Here is a 16,463-nt window from a genome sequence, read left to right as displayed (position 1 = left end):
GCTCGATGTCAAAGTCATGTGACAGGAACATACTCCAGATATATCATGCAATAACTAATGTCACCTTTCCTTTCTCTTTCTCTTTATCATTTTCTTTTTGCGGGAAAGTCCATGTTGGGTTATCGGTCCAATGGGCACCGTATTGGCACCGGGCAGAAGAGAATCGGGGCGCATAAAATTTATGGTGAGTTCTATTTTAGTTTTAGCCCATGACAAGTCTGTCTCGTATTAACACACCGTTGAGGTTTGCTTGAGTAGGAGGGGATGCGAATGAGAATTCCCGCATGCCAACGAGATTCCCGTTTCCGACTCTTAATTTAATATATATATATATATATATATATAGTACGTGTCGAATTTTTATGCCGCCATATCATCAATAAAAAAACGGAGCTCTTTCTCTTTGCCTGACTTATGTATTAACAATTTTTTTTATATATTTTTTATCACTAATTATGTAATATAATATATAGATTATTATATGCATATAACCCAGTAAAATATAGATAAGGGAATAAAATATGCTGCACTATGTATACAATGTGCAATATATAGATTATCTATAACCTAAATACGTTAAATATAATAGATAACAGATACACATATATCAATATGTGTATACAGATTCCATATTGAATAAGAATCCATATATCCCAATAACAGTGTGCGTGATAATTCAACGCGCATGTGTGTGTATATATATATATAGCACGAATGGCATGGACAAGTAATCTAAGGTACAGTGTGTTAATTTTTAGAGGAGAACAATAATCTAAAGCGCAACGTGAGCAGAGATAAGTATGATATTTTCTTCCCATTAATCTTGCTCGGAGATAGCAACAAGCCGTAAGCAATTATTATTATTATTATTATTATTATTATTTACTTAATTTTTTTTGTTAATCCGGGCTGTTCGGACTTCGCCCGATTAATCCCTGGAACCCCCGGTGGCGCACGGAGTGGGTAATTACGTCAAATGCGCTCCGATGGCCCCAAGGTGATTCGAACTCGGGTCTCGGTGCAAACTTGGGTACATATTAACCACTATGCCAAACCGTAAGCAATTATTACTTTAACAAACTCTCTGGTATTGCTTCAACTTTCATAAATTCAAAGCATAGTCAATAACTTTACACTCCATCCAAATTTCCAGTTACTAGTATATACTAAAACGGGTATATGCCTCATTTGATTATTCCAATTACAACAATGCCTATCCAATTACCGTCAACTGCTTTTATGTGCTTTAATTTGAACTCAAAAATTGGAAAATCTGGCGTTTTGCCTTCGTGTGTGTACTAATCTTTATATAATTTCTTGGAAGTATTATGCCATTTAATTGTTGTATGTGAGAGTTCACCGAAAAGAATCCTCCATGAACTTCGAATTCAGTAGCTTTATTTATTTAATTTTATTTTTTGGTTGAGTTTTGATTCATAGAATGAATTTTTTAGTGTAAATTTCAAACTAATTGCTTTAATATTTTAATTGTTTTAATAATCTTCTCCAAAATTTTCTTTTTCTTGATTGAACTTTAAATTTTTTGAATGAATTTTAATGCAAGTTCGAGTTTGACTAAGCAAAAAGATAAATTCAAATATAGACAAAATAATCTCGAGTGATAACATATTTTAAATTATATATTGATTAAATTTATTTTTCAACTACCAGTGAGTATATACTTTAACTATTTTTGTAACCATACACGGTTTATCATGAATATATTCAACCTAATTTACCCAATTTTTATACACGTTTGCCTTAATAATAAAGCGTTGAAATCTAACTCAAGGAGATAGATATACCAATAGCTTCCCAAAATCTTAAAATTCAATAATTTTGAGATAAAATATATATTTACTAAATAATGGAAACACAATATAGTGCATATATATATATATATGTATATATATATATATTCAGGATCATTTTCTGACAAAAACAAGGGAAAAAATTCTATATATTTTGTTCTAAAAGTGCACTTGATCTAATTAACTATTCTAATATTACAATATATTTCTTACTTAATATATGGCAGATCTCTATATATATATATATATAAACAAAATAACCAAGTCTTCACTCACCGGAGACCAAAGAATGCATATGAATGATTATATATATCTAGTTAATGAACCTCCTGTGTAGGCATACTAAAAAACCTTCTTATTATGTATATTCCTCCATATATCAGTTTACACCACTTTATATAATTATTTCCTTTATCAGTTTAAACCGCTTTATATAATTATTTTATTAATAATTAAATAAATATATTGTTGTTTTTATCAATTAGGACAATTTAAATGAGAATATTTCCTTAATGAAAATATAAATATTATAAAAATTTCCTCAGTTCTTTTTTGTATATTTGTCGAAAATACATCCACTGTATATATAGTATTTCCTCAATAACTATATGAGAATATATTCTGCATTTTTTTTGTTACAATATAATATGCATATATTCAATTAGGATGATCTAGATAAAAGAACATAAAATTTTCCTTAGTACATAAATGATAAACGATGATGTGGCAATACGGAAGAGCTGAGTGTCCGCGCAACGAGCATTCACCTATATATATATATATATATACTCATATATTTATCTTCGTTTGTCTGAAATTACTCAGCATCAAATTAAAAAGGAAAAAGAAATTCCTCACAAGAATTACAAGTCCCGAATCCGTTAGCAAACGGGGGATAATTAATTTGTTTATTTATTATTACAAAAGGGTTCAGACACCCCATTGGCTACTTCCACGTCAAAGATGGAGAAAAATAAGGAAGCATAGCAATTGCCATTGGAGTCGAAGTTCCCCGGTGTTGATGTAAGTATGGGAAGCGGCGTACCGTGAAACTCGAGCAACCAAAACTTTCCCCCGAACAATCTGCACTTTATATCCTTGGCAGCAAAGTAGGAGGATCTACAGGGATATCCGAAGTTGCCTGAAGGCAGAGTAAAAAGCTATGAGACGATGTCATGAAAATGTTCAGGACAAAACTAATTGCTCAATTTTGAGAAGAATGATGAAAGGCTACAATGTGCATCTGCGTTCAATATACAGTCTTCTCGGTACATTTAATGCTTTATTCTTGCAAAAGTTTATCTTCTGCGAGAAGGACCGGAAGAAGAATCTGGCTTTCATAAGTTAAATTTCACAGTCCAACTCAATGCATAAAATTCAATACTTTAATAAGGGGTGGCTATCTAAGATTTTGGGACTGGTTTCACTCGAAGTAATGAGTTATTTCAGAATTGTTTATGGATGGATTCATTTCAGATGTATTTTCGAGCGGATGAAAGTTTTATGGTACCTTGAGGTATTTCGTGAGCATTGTTGTAGTACTGAAGTTGAAGCCCTCGACAGATTCTCCTTTAAAACGTGATGCATGGAGTTGCTTTCGGACTTGAGTTGCCAAAGACTGTATTCACAAAGAGAACCAATCAGCTAATTAGTTCAAAAGAAAAAGAGAAGCAGATTAACTCGTGAAGATGTCATTTCAATATTATTCTCGAGGATCAAGAAGGATCCTTCGCGCTTTTGATCTCTGCAGTTCGATGCAGTTGTCTATCTAAATTGTTACATCTATTGCCTCTACAACAATCATTGTCCACAGAAATTTGAATCCTTTTGTCAAATGATTTTATTTGCACCAACCGTACAAGACATCAATAGCAAAGGATCTCTGTTCCTTTCATGAAATACGGGAAACAAAAGACTTGAACTGCGAGGAATGGGATAAAAGCTTTTCAAGTGTTGGATCATACCTTTCCCAGCTCCACTCCCCACTGATCGAAAGAATTAATGCCCCAGATGAATCCTTGCACGGCAACTCTGTGCTCATATATAGCCAATAGCTGAGAGATAATAGCAAGAAGGTGCACATTAGCCAAGAGAAGAGCATGGATAGACTCGACAAAGCATTGATGCACTGACATGTAATGGTCAGATTAAAGCAATCACAGACCTGTCCAATATTGTATGCATTCAATGATGGAAGTAGAAGGCTAAGAGATGGTCTGTTGCCAGTGAAAGTCTGCAGAAGAGGACACAAAACAGTTCAGAGAAATGGTGACTAGAACTTCTAAGCTGAAATAGTGAAAAGAGATTGAATCACCTTGTGAGGAACGAGATGCTCAGGCACGCTTTCCTTTTGAAGCTGTTCTGGTGTCTGTATCATAATGAAGAGGAGTTAGATTTCCCTTATGGTAAGAGGCTTATTTACAATTATTCACTAGGCGCTTAATATACTTTAACCCCACAGGTTGATTGAGAGGGCTACTGTGTGCAACGCGTACTTTTTAACTTCTAATGTACAACAAATTGTGCCGCTATGGGTTTATGAAGAAGCTAGACTCAGTTCCATGTGATTGTCGAGTCACACATAGAAATGGATAGCTCCATGACAATGCTTTAAATAGAGAGAGGTAGGAACCGTGCAATGTACCTTTCCATATGCTAAAGCATCAGGTTGGGCAAAGAAGTTGGACATGAGCTCGTCATGATTATTGACCATTTCGCCTGTAATACGAATTAACACAGTAGGACGTCATGAAAGGAACTAAATGTCGAATTATAACAACTCTGGACATAGATTGCTATAGGCACCTTTGAGGTAAACTGGTTGCTGGCTCCTTATGACCCCAATGAAATCACAAGGTATAGCACGGCCCTGTAATTTCACGAAGAAAATGACAAATTTGAAAAATTATTGGAAATAGAGATTAAGCTGAAGCAGTTTGGCAGGAAAATGAAAGCAAAAACAAATTTTCAAACAAACTATCGGCAGCCCTTTACAAAGGAATCACAACTTAGGACCCAATATGAAGTAGATAATGGCAAGTGTATGAATAAAAATTGAGAAAGAAGGGACGATATAAGAATTTTTAATGTTGCAGGGCAAGAAGTCGAGGTTCCTGTATTGTTAAACAGTCTAACATTCAGTGTCTTTGGTTTATTCTCTCCTTCCCCCCCTCCTCTCTCCCTCGTTAAGCAGTATGTTTAGTTCACTAGAGGGGATTTTAGTATGAGAAAATACAATAATTGGTGACAGGCTTAAGATAGAAAACCATAGGGAATTAAAGGCAACGCTTCAAGAAAATAGTGACTACTGTGTTCATATTATAAGTTGTAACAAGAGAAAAATTCACTAAGTGCAGAATTTATGCTTCATGTAACATTTCAATATGAAAATAATTTCTGAAACTATAGCAAAGGGATAAGGGATACGCTTCAGACATGCAAAGGATAATAGAAGGGCAAACAACACATATGCCACATGGAATATACTATTCATCCTCTCTTATATCAAACTTTAGGATTTCATAAAAAAAGGTTGATTATAGGTCGGTAGGAACAGCCTCATCTCAAGCTGAATGCCCCCAATGCACTCAGAGCAATCCTGTTTGACAATATGTTGCAAGAACATAGTAGTGAAATCAGATCTTGAAGGTTGTTTTCGTGGAAAGTGGGGATAAGTCAGGCAAAGCATAGAAAAATCTTAACTCGAAGCATTTTAGTCCCTCACAGTAATGTATATATGCTTGACTACAGTTACCTGGTGAATCAGTTGGTAAAAGCTGTGCTGCCCATTTGTTCCAGGCTCACCAAAGTCAATTTCACCAGTCTCAAATGGAAGAGGTAATCCATCTATAGATACCCCCTTGCCATTACTCTCCATGCTGACCTATATTCGCAATAAATACGGAAGAAAAATGATTATAGAACAGTTTCGAAAAATTACTTAGCAAAAGCTGATAGCTAACGTGCCTGCTGAATGTGTGGGGCGAACTTCTCAAGTGCTTGGGAGTAAGGTAATATGGCCTGGAAATATTAAGTCTTAGTTTAAGAATTATAATCAAATGTATCCGAAACTACTCAGCAATTTAGAAAGAGACCATGCACTCACTCTTGCAGGATATCCAAGAAATGATACATTCCAAACACTCAACAACCCCAACAGCACCTGAATAAATTATCAATGCTAGGAACTTGTCACCAAACTTTCATGACAATGCGTCATAGTAGCATCAGCTGTCCAAAGCCCAACACCTCAAAACATCTGGGAAGGATACAACTTTGGAAACTTACAGGTATATTTTTCTCAAAAGGTGCGGTGTAAAAGTGCTGATCAATGCTTTGAGCTCCCTTTAAGAACCTTCACATAATGAAACAGATGTTATTCAAATATAGCCACTGGTCTTTAGCATGCCAGTAAAAGCCTAAGGATGGAAAGAAAATATCGAAATCATCGTAGACTGTGAAATAATTAGAGGTTTGCATACTTTTCAACAACCTCGAAACCATATTGAAGAGACAGCGGCAGCACACCAACAGCACTGCAAACTGCAATATTGAAATTTAAGCAAAATGGAGAGTACCACATGAATTGTTCAAATTTGATTTGAGTATAACAGATGATTTACCGCTATATCGGCCACCAACCCAGTCCCAAAATGCAAAAGCATTATTAGGATCAATCCCGAACTTTTCAACAAGCTGCATGAGGACATAAATGATGCATTGGTAAGGATACTAGCAAGGTTCAATACAGACACCATTAAATTAAAGAAATACGTATCACCACAGCAAGGATTATGCCTACTATTAGAGTACAAACCGACTCCAGTCAAAATTGCAATATAAAAGAAAGATCATGCCTATCATGCTTCTGTTGCTTAGCATGAAGTGTACGAAGAAAATGACAGAGTCAAGTGCTTCAATTGGTCGGTTGTCACAAACACCAAATCGAGTAGCTCAGCCATTTATTTTGTCAACGCAGGTCACAAGAATAAAAAGCTGCACGGAGGCAAGAACCTTTGCAACAAGAAAAGATACAACTATACATACTTCAATGAAGAAACAACAATATCACAATAAGCTTTGCAGATGGAAAAACCTTTGAAACAGAGAATTAGATACAACTATACATATAACTGATAAAGAGTTTCGCACGTTTGCTCAAAGCAAGTGATGATAGGAGGCAGAAAAGGAAAGAAACGAAAGAGCCGGCGTACCGGGAGATTTGTACTAACAGCCACCATGTGCTTTGCAACAGCAGAAGGCCTGTAATGAACATTTTAGATGCGCAAAGAGAGAGGCAGATAAGTTACTTTCAGCATTTCCAACACAGTTAATAAGTTACCTTCAGCAATGATATACTCTATTATTCTACGTCTACCAACTAATAATAATAATGTTTCTATATAATTTCAAAGGTACACCAGCTTTCGGCACCAGTATAATATTCTCTATCACCCCAAACACTTCTACAAAATTTCCTCTCCACAGAGGAATCTGCCACAAAAGTTTCCAAGAACCTTAGTCAACAATTGAAATTATATTGACTGGACAATGGATGGTATGTTGCACTAACCCAAGAGCGGCAATAATCCACTCCCTCAGAGTCCGGGCATTTAGCATAGTTTCCGCTGTTGTAAAGGTCTTTGAAACCACCACGACTGCAAGCATTGAAAGGTGCATTTTATCAAATGAAGCAACAAAATAGGAAAAATTATATCTCTTGAAAAGTACACAAAGAGTACAAATTACCGAGGGTAGTCTCTGGGTCTAACCCTGTAATGTTCTTTGCAACGTCAATAGGGTCCACATTAGCAAGACTGTAGTACACGCAAATAAATAAGTGAATTTTCATGACATACGCATGTTGCCAATTTGCAAGGATAACTGTAGTTTAAAATTAACGAATTACATGGCTCTAAAAGGTGAAGCAGCAGCATTTTTAAGCTACTGAAGCTGCGAACTTAACTAAAATAGAATTGCCTCTTCATAAGAAACTAATGTGCATTCATGCACGAGATTGATCAAATCGTCAACTTCTTGTGAACTTAACTAATAACAATATACAGTTTTAGAAGGTTCTGAAAGGTGAGCAGCAGCCTATTTAAGTAAGTGAAGCTAAGAACTAATATAGAGTTTTCCCTAGGGATAAAAAGCTGATGTGCAGACATGCACAAGATTGATTAAATGATAAACTTCATGTACATTCTCTAGACACCAAAAGGTATTATTCCAAGGGTGACATCTATCACTTACCATCCCAAGGGGGGAACAAAAAGGGATGAGATTCAAGAACCAAAAACCAATTATCAAGTGCATCTGTGTAGCTTGCAGGCTATCACTTTCTGACCTCTAGATATAACACATTCAGGAACTGACTATAGCACAATGAATTCTTGAGCTACCCAGATATATCTACATAATGCATTAGTCTCAATAATGCTAACAACAATGATTGACTTGCTATTTTTAACCCTCTCATTAAGTTTATTAATGAATAACCAAATCTAAGTGATGTACATGTACCCGAACAAGAGCAAGAGCAAGAGCAAGAGCAAGAAAAACTTACAAACGTAACTGGCGTCCTTTAGCATATTCACCAGCCTCAGCATCTACAAGTATCAAACAGGAATATGGTTTTAGCAGGATCTTCCTCTTTATTCCTTTCTCTATCTTTATTCCTTTTCTTATTTTAACAGAAAATCGCTCTCTCCAAAGAAACAAGGAATGGTCAAGCAGAAACCAGACAGAGGATTATACCTGTTTGAAAAGCTGTATGCACAAATAAAGGGCCAAGAAAGCTTCCACCAATACCAATAGCAATTACATTTTTAAGTTGTTTTCCTGTGGCTCCAACCTGTCGAGAGTTCTCAGTTATTTGAAGGGAACTCAATGATCAGGCATCAACATACAGATCAAAATCAAAATCAAAAGCACTAGATTACCCAAGAACCATTGCGGACCCTCTCTGAGAATTCTTTGATCTGGTCAAGTACACCCCAAACATCTGGAACTACATTTTTCCGATCACTGCATATAACTGCATCCCTTGGGGCTCGGAGAGCTACATGCAGCACTGATCTATTCTCTGTACTATTTATCTGCCAGGGCAAACACAAAATTTTTAAATTAAGAAGATGCAGAGGTTCACCGGTATAGTCACTACTGCTGTTCTGTGCTCCCACAATCTCAGTAAAAACATGAAAGGTCTATCATAAATGCCAATGGATTCCCTGATGTTTGCATAATAGGAACATTTATCAATATCACTTCACTAAATAAGAAAATTATACATCCCACATTCTTGAGTACCCTATATTCTATACAAATGGAATTGTTTTTCTTTGACAGATTTCACGCCAAATTTAAGCTCTAATTGATTCAGCAGAGATTGTTAAAGGAAAAAAAAGGGAAAAAAGAAAAGAAAAGAAAGTTGAATCACTCCATAGGAACAGGGCTCAGAATCAGAATGCTGTATATATATTGATCTCAAGGGAACAGTTTTGCTCAACCTCACGTGACTTATTAACAAATGTGAATCGCACCTTACCTTATCTCCATTGAACATGCGACTGATCTTCTGTTTGAGACATGCTGCCTGGAGAGGTTGCAGTGAAGCAAAAAAAAAAAAAAAAAAAAACATCAAAATCTTGTCTTCTTGGCTACTCATATGATTAATAGAAAGATAGGGAGTACAAATTACAAGCTTAGAATACCTCTGCCAACTTGAAAAGCTTATCGATTGTGTCAAGAGTGGCGCGTTGCCTTGAGTAGTCCAACAACATGTCATCAAACTCACTGCAAATTTAACATCCGGAATTAGTATTTATCACAATGCCTCTTCCACTGGATTACACTTCATTCACTGTAGACAAGTAATCTCCACAACCTATCCCGAACCCTAAGATTGGATAAGTAAAACTGAAGCAACCGTAAGAATTAAGAGAGGCCGGCAGAGAGACATACACTGTCATGGACTGGCACCGACCCATGTCAGCCATCAATTCACGGAGATGAGTCTTCTTGATGTCCTCAACATGATCCTGCAAAGTCGCATACTTTCTCCGTCAGGAAACACGCCAGCCAGTTAGGCTACTGAATACTCTTGCACGAGCCAAGGGACCTACCTTCAAGTCCTTCCATGGACCAGTTTCGCTGATCAAAGCTGGTGAAGCCATCTATGTCACACAGATGGAGCGGAAAATAATCGCTGCAACGAATGAGACCGCCGATCAATCTGGTTACATTACAACTCTAAGAAACTCGAATAACACGAAACCAGGAGCGCAAAGCGTAATGGTAAGCTCAGCTCCGTCAGCTCGATTCAGCTGAACAAGCGCAACGCAACATTTTACTCAATCTGAATAGTCAAAGGATAGAAACCGGCAATGAAAACGGGAGTACGAGCTCCACCGGTCGGAGCAGATCCATCAAGCATCGACAGAGACGATCGTTCGTTGCACAACAGAAAGGTAAAGAAGTGGCGATTACAGAGATCGGAGAGACAGAGAGAGAGAGGATTACATTGCAGAGCCTGAAGAAGAAGGTGGCGACGGAGAAGCGGCAGAGGAAGCCGATGCGCGCAGAGGATCAACGGCTGCTTCTATTGAGAGAATCGGAGGGCGTAGCGGAGAGAGAAGGAATGGAAAGAGCCGGAGAAGCCTTATGAATGAGCGTGCTGGCTGGGCCTGGGAGGGTCACGTGGACGAGGAGGAGCGTGGAGCTACGCGCGGGGCATCTGACCAACTGGAGATCCATTTTGGATCGGACTAGTCGGGAATGGAACATCGTTGCTGCCGCACCTCCCGTACCCCCTTTCTCTTTTTCTTTTTATAGGATCCTTTTCCCCTTCCTTTTTTTTTTTTAAAGTAAATTCTGATATCTGAAGAAAAAGGAGTGCTGACTAATCTAATCAAGCTGAGCCAATTTCTCCCAACGTGAATCTTTTGCATTGACATGAACTCAAATCCGAGACTTTATTTAAACTGAATAAGCGTCGAACCGCTTGAACCGACCCATATTAATAGGATTATTTTTTCTTTTTAGATTAGAAATAGAAAAGGAGCCTAAGCCAAACTCAAATTAAACCATACACAAATCGGATTTAGCAGTCTCCAAAGAGTCATTTAATAAAAAATGGCCGAGATAGTTAGGTAATAAATCAAGAATATGAGTTCCTAAAAACTAAAAAGGATAACTTCACCGGAAAAATAAATAAAAAGAAAAAGTAAAAGGATAAGTAAGAGAACGACGAATTAGCTAATCCGTACCGAAGTTTTTTCAAATAAAAATGTTTTAAGGCTTGTTTGGTAATAAAACTCAACTCTATTCAACTTTATATATATATATATATATATAGTTGAGTTTTAATGATTGTATTGTTGCATTATGAGAAAAATTGTGAAAAAATAATAAATAGTTGAAAGAAAGTAATGATTGTGTTATTGAATGGTGAAAAAATAATGAATAGTTGAGAGGATTTAATATTAAAAATTAAATTGAATGGTTAAAAGAATTAAAGAAAAATAAAAAAATAATAATTGTGTTGTTGAATTAAAAATTAATGGAATTAAGTAATTAAACACTAAAACCTAAAACCAAAGTAAGGTGTTGACTTCCACGTTCCAATCTCATTCCAAGAAGCCCCTGTACCAGGTAGACAACCCCAAATCCAATTACCATCATTATCACGTTCCAGTTGCACCGGGTAGGGACCAGCCGTATCTTTTTTACATTTTGTTTTCATTATCAATTTCTCCTTCTTCTTTTTCTTCTTCTTTTTTTTTTTCCTATTTTTTGGTTCTGATATGCTCTTCTTGTCCTCTTCTCTTTCCTTTTCATGATTCCTCTTTATAAGGGGCACTAGACAGGGACTCCGCTTGATGCCGCGGGTCCCCAAAAATTTATTCAATGATGTGCTATTTTATTATATCAAATTTGCGTAGTAACTTGTTTAGTATATTCCAAGTTAATTTATCAGAAAATGTTATGTAAATAGTTTTTATGGTGGAGAAGTTATTATATCGAATTAGCGTAGTAACTTGGTTCGTTTGGTGTTGGAGTTGGAGTTTAATTTCACTCAACTCTACTCATATAGGATAAAATAGTTAATAGTAGATGGAAGAATTAATATTAAAAAATATATTTTTTATATTTTTGTATTGAACTCATATGCCATCTCTCTAACCGAACAAAAGAGGGGGCAAAAACAAAAAAAGAAAATCAAAGGTTGTTGAGAAATCATATAAATTAGAAAAGAGAAAGGCAAAAAAAGAAAGAAAAAGAAAATAGGCCATGTGTCAAGTTGTTGTTGACACGGACCTATTTTAACGCGTTTCTATAATGATATAATCCTACTTTTAACGTTGTGGTTAGCGGTCCTGAGGTTGTCATGGCCGGTGGCCTGGTCAGCATCTCAATTTAATAAAACATTGCCATTCAACCCAAAAAAAAATCCTACTTCGTATGGACTAAATTTAAGTTTTCTTTAATACCTATCTATATTTTTCCATTAAGTAATCTCGAAATATTTTCCTAAACACTTGCTATTAAGACGAACCCTCTAATTTCTTGATAAAAACCATTCGGTATGTTCTATTGAGATATTTTTTCGCTGAATTGTTCTATTGAGATATTGTTTGGATGAGAAAGGAGTTTCGATACCATGACACTCGCTCTCAATTTCGAAGTGTGATACTTATAAGACTACAATTCAATTCTCAAAAGTAGAATATTCCGCATTCATTTGTTCTCCTTTTGTACCAACGGCTTCTTTTGGTAATTGAAAAAAAAAAAAGTTGTGCTCATATTGATATTTTTCTCGCGAAATTATTATGGAACATTCTGTCTTGTTTGGGATTAGAGTTGAGTTAAACTCAACTTTATTCCAGCTTTATATATATATATATATATATATATATTTAATTGGATTATAATGATTGTGTTGTTGAATTATGAGAAAAAATGTGAAAAGTAATGAATAGTTGAAAGAAAATAATGATCGTATTGTTATATTGTGGAAAAAGTAATGAATAATTAAAAGAATTTAATATTAAAATTAAATCGAATGGTTAAAAAAATTGAAGAAAAAATGAAAAGTAATAACTATATTATTGAATTGAAAATAAGTGGAGTTAAGTGGAATATAGTTAAAAATAAAATATATAACCCAACAAAGCATTAAGTCTAGTTGTAGGTAATAGTTGCATTTTCAATTTTTTTTTGGGTAAAAGAACGTGGTGGGCCGATAAAAATTGAAAAGAAAAAGGTTTGACGTTGATTGACCTTTACGGAGGAATTAGATTCTTGTTGAACACGTGCCGGACGAAGCCATTAAAGACCACGGAGGCCCACGGAAATTGAAATCCAAGCCTCCATCACAGCGGCTCACTGGGCCCATCCGAGATCTTATGGTGATGTCTCTTTATTTAAAAGAAGACATTACATTGACCAGTAACGGCACAAATCACTATTCGTTGTCACGTGGTGTGACTGATTTTAACAGCATGAAGATGTAATTGTGATTCATTATCAATGGTTTCATGGAAGATATTATATTCCATGAAACCATGGGAAAATTAATTTATAAACAACAATTCGGTAAAAGGGTTCAAGATGCGTCAAAGAAGTTATCGATTTTCATCCCGACTTTCCGTTCAAATGGCTATGTCCTAGCTTCTTTCGAGTTGTGGGGCAAGTCAAGCTTGTGGGCTGGGCACCCGAGCCCAAAATTTTGGAAAGTTGTGATGTGTGGGACAAGGAAAAACAACCACAATCAACAAATCTCCCTCCGAATGGGAATTATTCAAGTAGAAGAATCAAAGTGTACATGCGCAAAACAAAAAGGACACCAAATTTAACGCGAAAACGTACTAGTACAAGCACAACGTAATGGTACCGATAAAGCTTCCGCAATCTACCCTCAATAATTTTTTGGGGCTATTACCCCATATATACTATAGTTTCATCGGATTCTCAAAATCTATCATATATTTTAAAAATTACCCAAAATACTTCATGGTTTACATTTGGTTCCAAATCTATCGTGCCATTATATTTTCCGTCAATATTTAACGATGTTGCCGATGTAGAACGTAAGTGGCCCATTTTTGCCAATGTGACCCTTTATCCGAGATAGATTTGAAAAAAATTAAAATTATGGGATATATTTGATAAAAAAATAAAATCATGGGATAAGTTTGGAGCTTACTTAGTTTCATTAACGGATAAATTCACAGCAGAATAGATTTGGAACCAAATGTAAACCATGAGATATTTATGATAATTTTTAAAGTATATGATAGATTTAAGAATCTGGTGAAATTATAGGATATATGGAGTAACCTGTAATTTTTCTCTAGCAATTAACTACTAAGAGTCATATACCAATCGACCAATTCATACACCAATCAGTCAATTGCTATACCTAATTCTTGGAAGCCACAACTAATACCAAAAAAAAAAAAGAAGATTAGAACTAGAGTTAAAAAGAGATTATCACTGAAAACATGGGGCATAATGACAAGAGTCAAAACGCAGGTTGCAGGTCATATGCCAATCTCCATTATTCAAGTTGAAAAAGGCAAGTTTAAAACCTCTCCTCAAATTTTGAGCTCGATGTAACGGTGAATGACTTTCAGGTTGTCGCGTTTTCTAAAACTGCAAAAGATCAAATTTGAACAGACAAGCAATTTGTTTTTTTCCGTTGCTGCGGATCTTTCCTCTTTTGTTGTTGCACGAAATTATTGTTGTCGGTGTCTCCAAAAAAATTCCTTGTGATGCCCTAACTATTTATTTATTTATTTTGAATACCAAGCTCTTCAATCTCTGTGGGTGCTCTTCAAATGAATTTTAAATGGAAAGCTATGAGTGTGTTTGGATTGAGAGTTGAGTTGAATTTTAGTTTTAATTGGTTTGTAATGATTGTATTGTTGAATTATGAGAAAAAGTGTGAAAAAGTAATAAATAATTGAGAGAAAATAATGATTAAGTAATGATTGTGTTATTGAATTGTGAAAAAGTAATGAATAGTTGAGAGAATTTAATATTAAAAATTGAGTAAAATGGTTAAAAATATTTAAAAAATAAAAAAAATAATGATTGTGATGTTGAATTGAAGATAAGTGGAGTTGAGTTGAGTTGAGTTAAACTTTGTTGCGAAAACAAACACACCCTATACTTTTGATCCTTTATTTTTGCCCGCTTTTTTATTTTCATCATTTTCTATTTTTTTTTTCAACTTTTGTCATGTACTTTACGGTACTTTTTTATTTTCATCGTACTGTTAACTTTTCTGTCAAGTATATTGAGTTGGATACTCATAGACAATTCACATCATAAAAAAGAGCCACGCGGATTAATTCTTTACCATTGAACCAAATTGGTGGCCCCTTTATTGGTTTTGTTCAAAATTCTCTCATCAAAATGAAAATATGCATCTTCCTCCCATTAGGTTAATTAATTTGTTAGAGAAAAAATAAATAAAACCTAAAGAATGAAAATAATCAATTGAACACTGAAGAAGACAAGGAACATTGAACAATAGCGAGTAGATCAACAATTTCTTTTTATCACCAATCAAACTTCTATTTTATTCAACTAGGATCAGTTACATCAAGAATGTCTATTGATAAAAGAAAAATTCGCTAAGCCATTATCGGGAACAATCATCTTAATAAGAAGACGTTATCTAATTGTGGAAAAATCGCAGCTAAACAAAAATCACTCGACATGAGCAAATCTTGACTACAAATTCCATAAATTAGGGTTTCAATCCATAAACGTGTTGGAAAATCAAGCAAGAATGGGGTCCATAGAAGAATTTTTTTCGAATTAATAAATAAAATCAATATTTTTCCTTAAAAGAATTGCAATAAACCCCACGAAGAGGAATATGTAGATGTGGACATGGATTGTCTACGGGGATCTAAGTCAGCATATTTAACGGAAAAAAGGTAACAGTATGATGAAAATAGAAAAAGAATTAGAAAAAAGATAAAAATAGAAAAGTAAGTAAGAGATAAGGGACCAAAAGTGTAGTTTTCCCAATTTTAAACCCATAACCATTCATGTGAGTTTAAATTACTTTGCTCTCCTCATTGAAGAGAAACGGGTCCAATAAATCTCCCCATTTCGACTATGTAGAGGGACTTGTTGCAATCTCCGTAATGAAAACAAACTTTGTAGAAGCATAAAGTTAAAAGCATGCAAAAGAAATATTTAGGGCAAGCACTATAAGCTACACAAAAGGAAATTTTTTTGAGTTCTAATTGGACAGACAAGCATCATCTAATATCACTTTATAATCATCACGGTCACGAATAACACATTGAAAAACCTGATTTACGTATCGGGATGCTTGTTGGCTATACCATTCTTCTTCAGTAAGACCCTGCAAGGTTGTCTACTAACTTAGACTGCCAACTGCCAGGAAATCTAGAGGAACATACTTCCAGCAAAAATAACACAAGTTACCTTGCTCCCACCCTTTCGTGACCACGTCGCCTAAATACACATGCTTTAGTTGAACCTACAAATGTTTGAATAAAACAAGGAATTGAAGACAAATGGCATGTACAGAGATTAGATTAATCGGTTGACTATGGGTCTGAACAGAGTTCAAAAATCATAACAAGCAGTAAGCAATTCCTCCATTTA

The 16,463-nt window shown here is 35.2% G+C and overlaps 1 protein-coding gene across 3 annotated transcripts; it reads right to left on the bottom strand.

The window, feature by feature from the left end:
• Positions 1 to 2,556: 2,556 nt before the first annotated feature.
• Positions 2,557 to 10,611, bottom strand: LOC116214697 (glucose-6-phosphate isomerase, cytosolic). Of its 3 annotated transcripts, none has more exons than XM_031550118.1 (24): positions 10,332 to 10,611; positions 9,935 to 10,044; positions 9,774 to 9,850; positions 9,524 to 9,605; positions 9,358 to 9,405; positions 8,753 to 8,908; positions 8,568 to 8,664; positions 8,377 to 8,419; positions 7,560 to 7,627; positions 7,384 to 7,468; positions 7,025 to 7,073; positions 6,434 to 6,506; positions 6,293 to 6,353; positions 6,099 to 6,165; positions 5,917 to 5,973; positions 5,778 to 5,831; positions 5,566 to 5,694; positions 4,617 to 4,680; positions 4,456 to 4,529; positions 4,126 to 4,179; positions 3,976 to 4,044; positions 3,776 to 3,865; positions 3,322 to 3,429; positions 2,557 to 2,952 (listed from the first exon to the last, which is right to left on the bottom strand). In XM_031550118.1, exons 2-24 carry the CDS (start codon positions 9,983 to 9,985, stop codon positions 2,902 to 2,904), a joined length of 1,707 nt encoding a protein of 568 aa, XP_031405978.1. In that variant the 5' UTR covers positions 9,986 to 10,044; positions 10,332 to 10,611; the 3' UTR covers positions 2,557 to 2,901. The 3 variants fall into 3 exon arrangements, with proteins under 3 accessions (XP_031405978.1, XP_031405977.1, XP_031405979.1); XM_031550117.1 differs by having other exon boundaries at positions 9,935 to 10,017; positions 10,332 to 10,610; XM_031550119.1 differs by lacking the exon at positions 5,917 to 5,973 and having other exon boundaries at positions 9,935 to 10,017; positions 10,332 to 10,578.
• Between the last annotated feature and the right edge of the window lie 5,852 nt (positions 10,612 to 16,463).

This window comes from Punica granatum, chromosome 7 (genome assembly GCF_007655135.1).
Source record: "Punica granatum isolate Tunisia-2019 chromosome 7, ASM765513v2, whole genome shotgun sequence".
Lineage (NCBI taxonomy): Eukaryota > Viridiplantae > Streptophyta > Magnoliopsida > Myrtales > Lythraceae > Punica > Punica granatum.
This window is presented reverse-complemented; position numbering and strand designations above follow the sequence as displayed.

Excerpts from the sequence above, each read along its gene's own strand:
- LOC116214697 (XM_031550118.1), bottom strand. The coding sequence starts at position 9,985 with ATGGCTTCACCAGCTTTGATCAGCGAAACTGGTCCATGGAAGGACTTG. Across the intron at positions 8,909-9,357 it reads GCATGTTCAATGGAGATAAG|ATAAATAGTACAGAGAATAG; the intron begins GTAAGGTGCGAT and ends TTGCCCTGGCAG. Across the intron at positions 4,681-5,565 it reads TTTACCAACTGATTCACCAG|GGCCGTGCTATACCTTGTGA; the intron begins GTAACTGTAGTC and ends GTGAAATTACAG.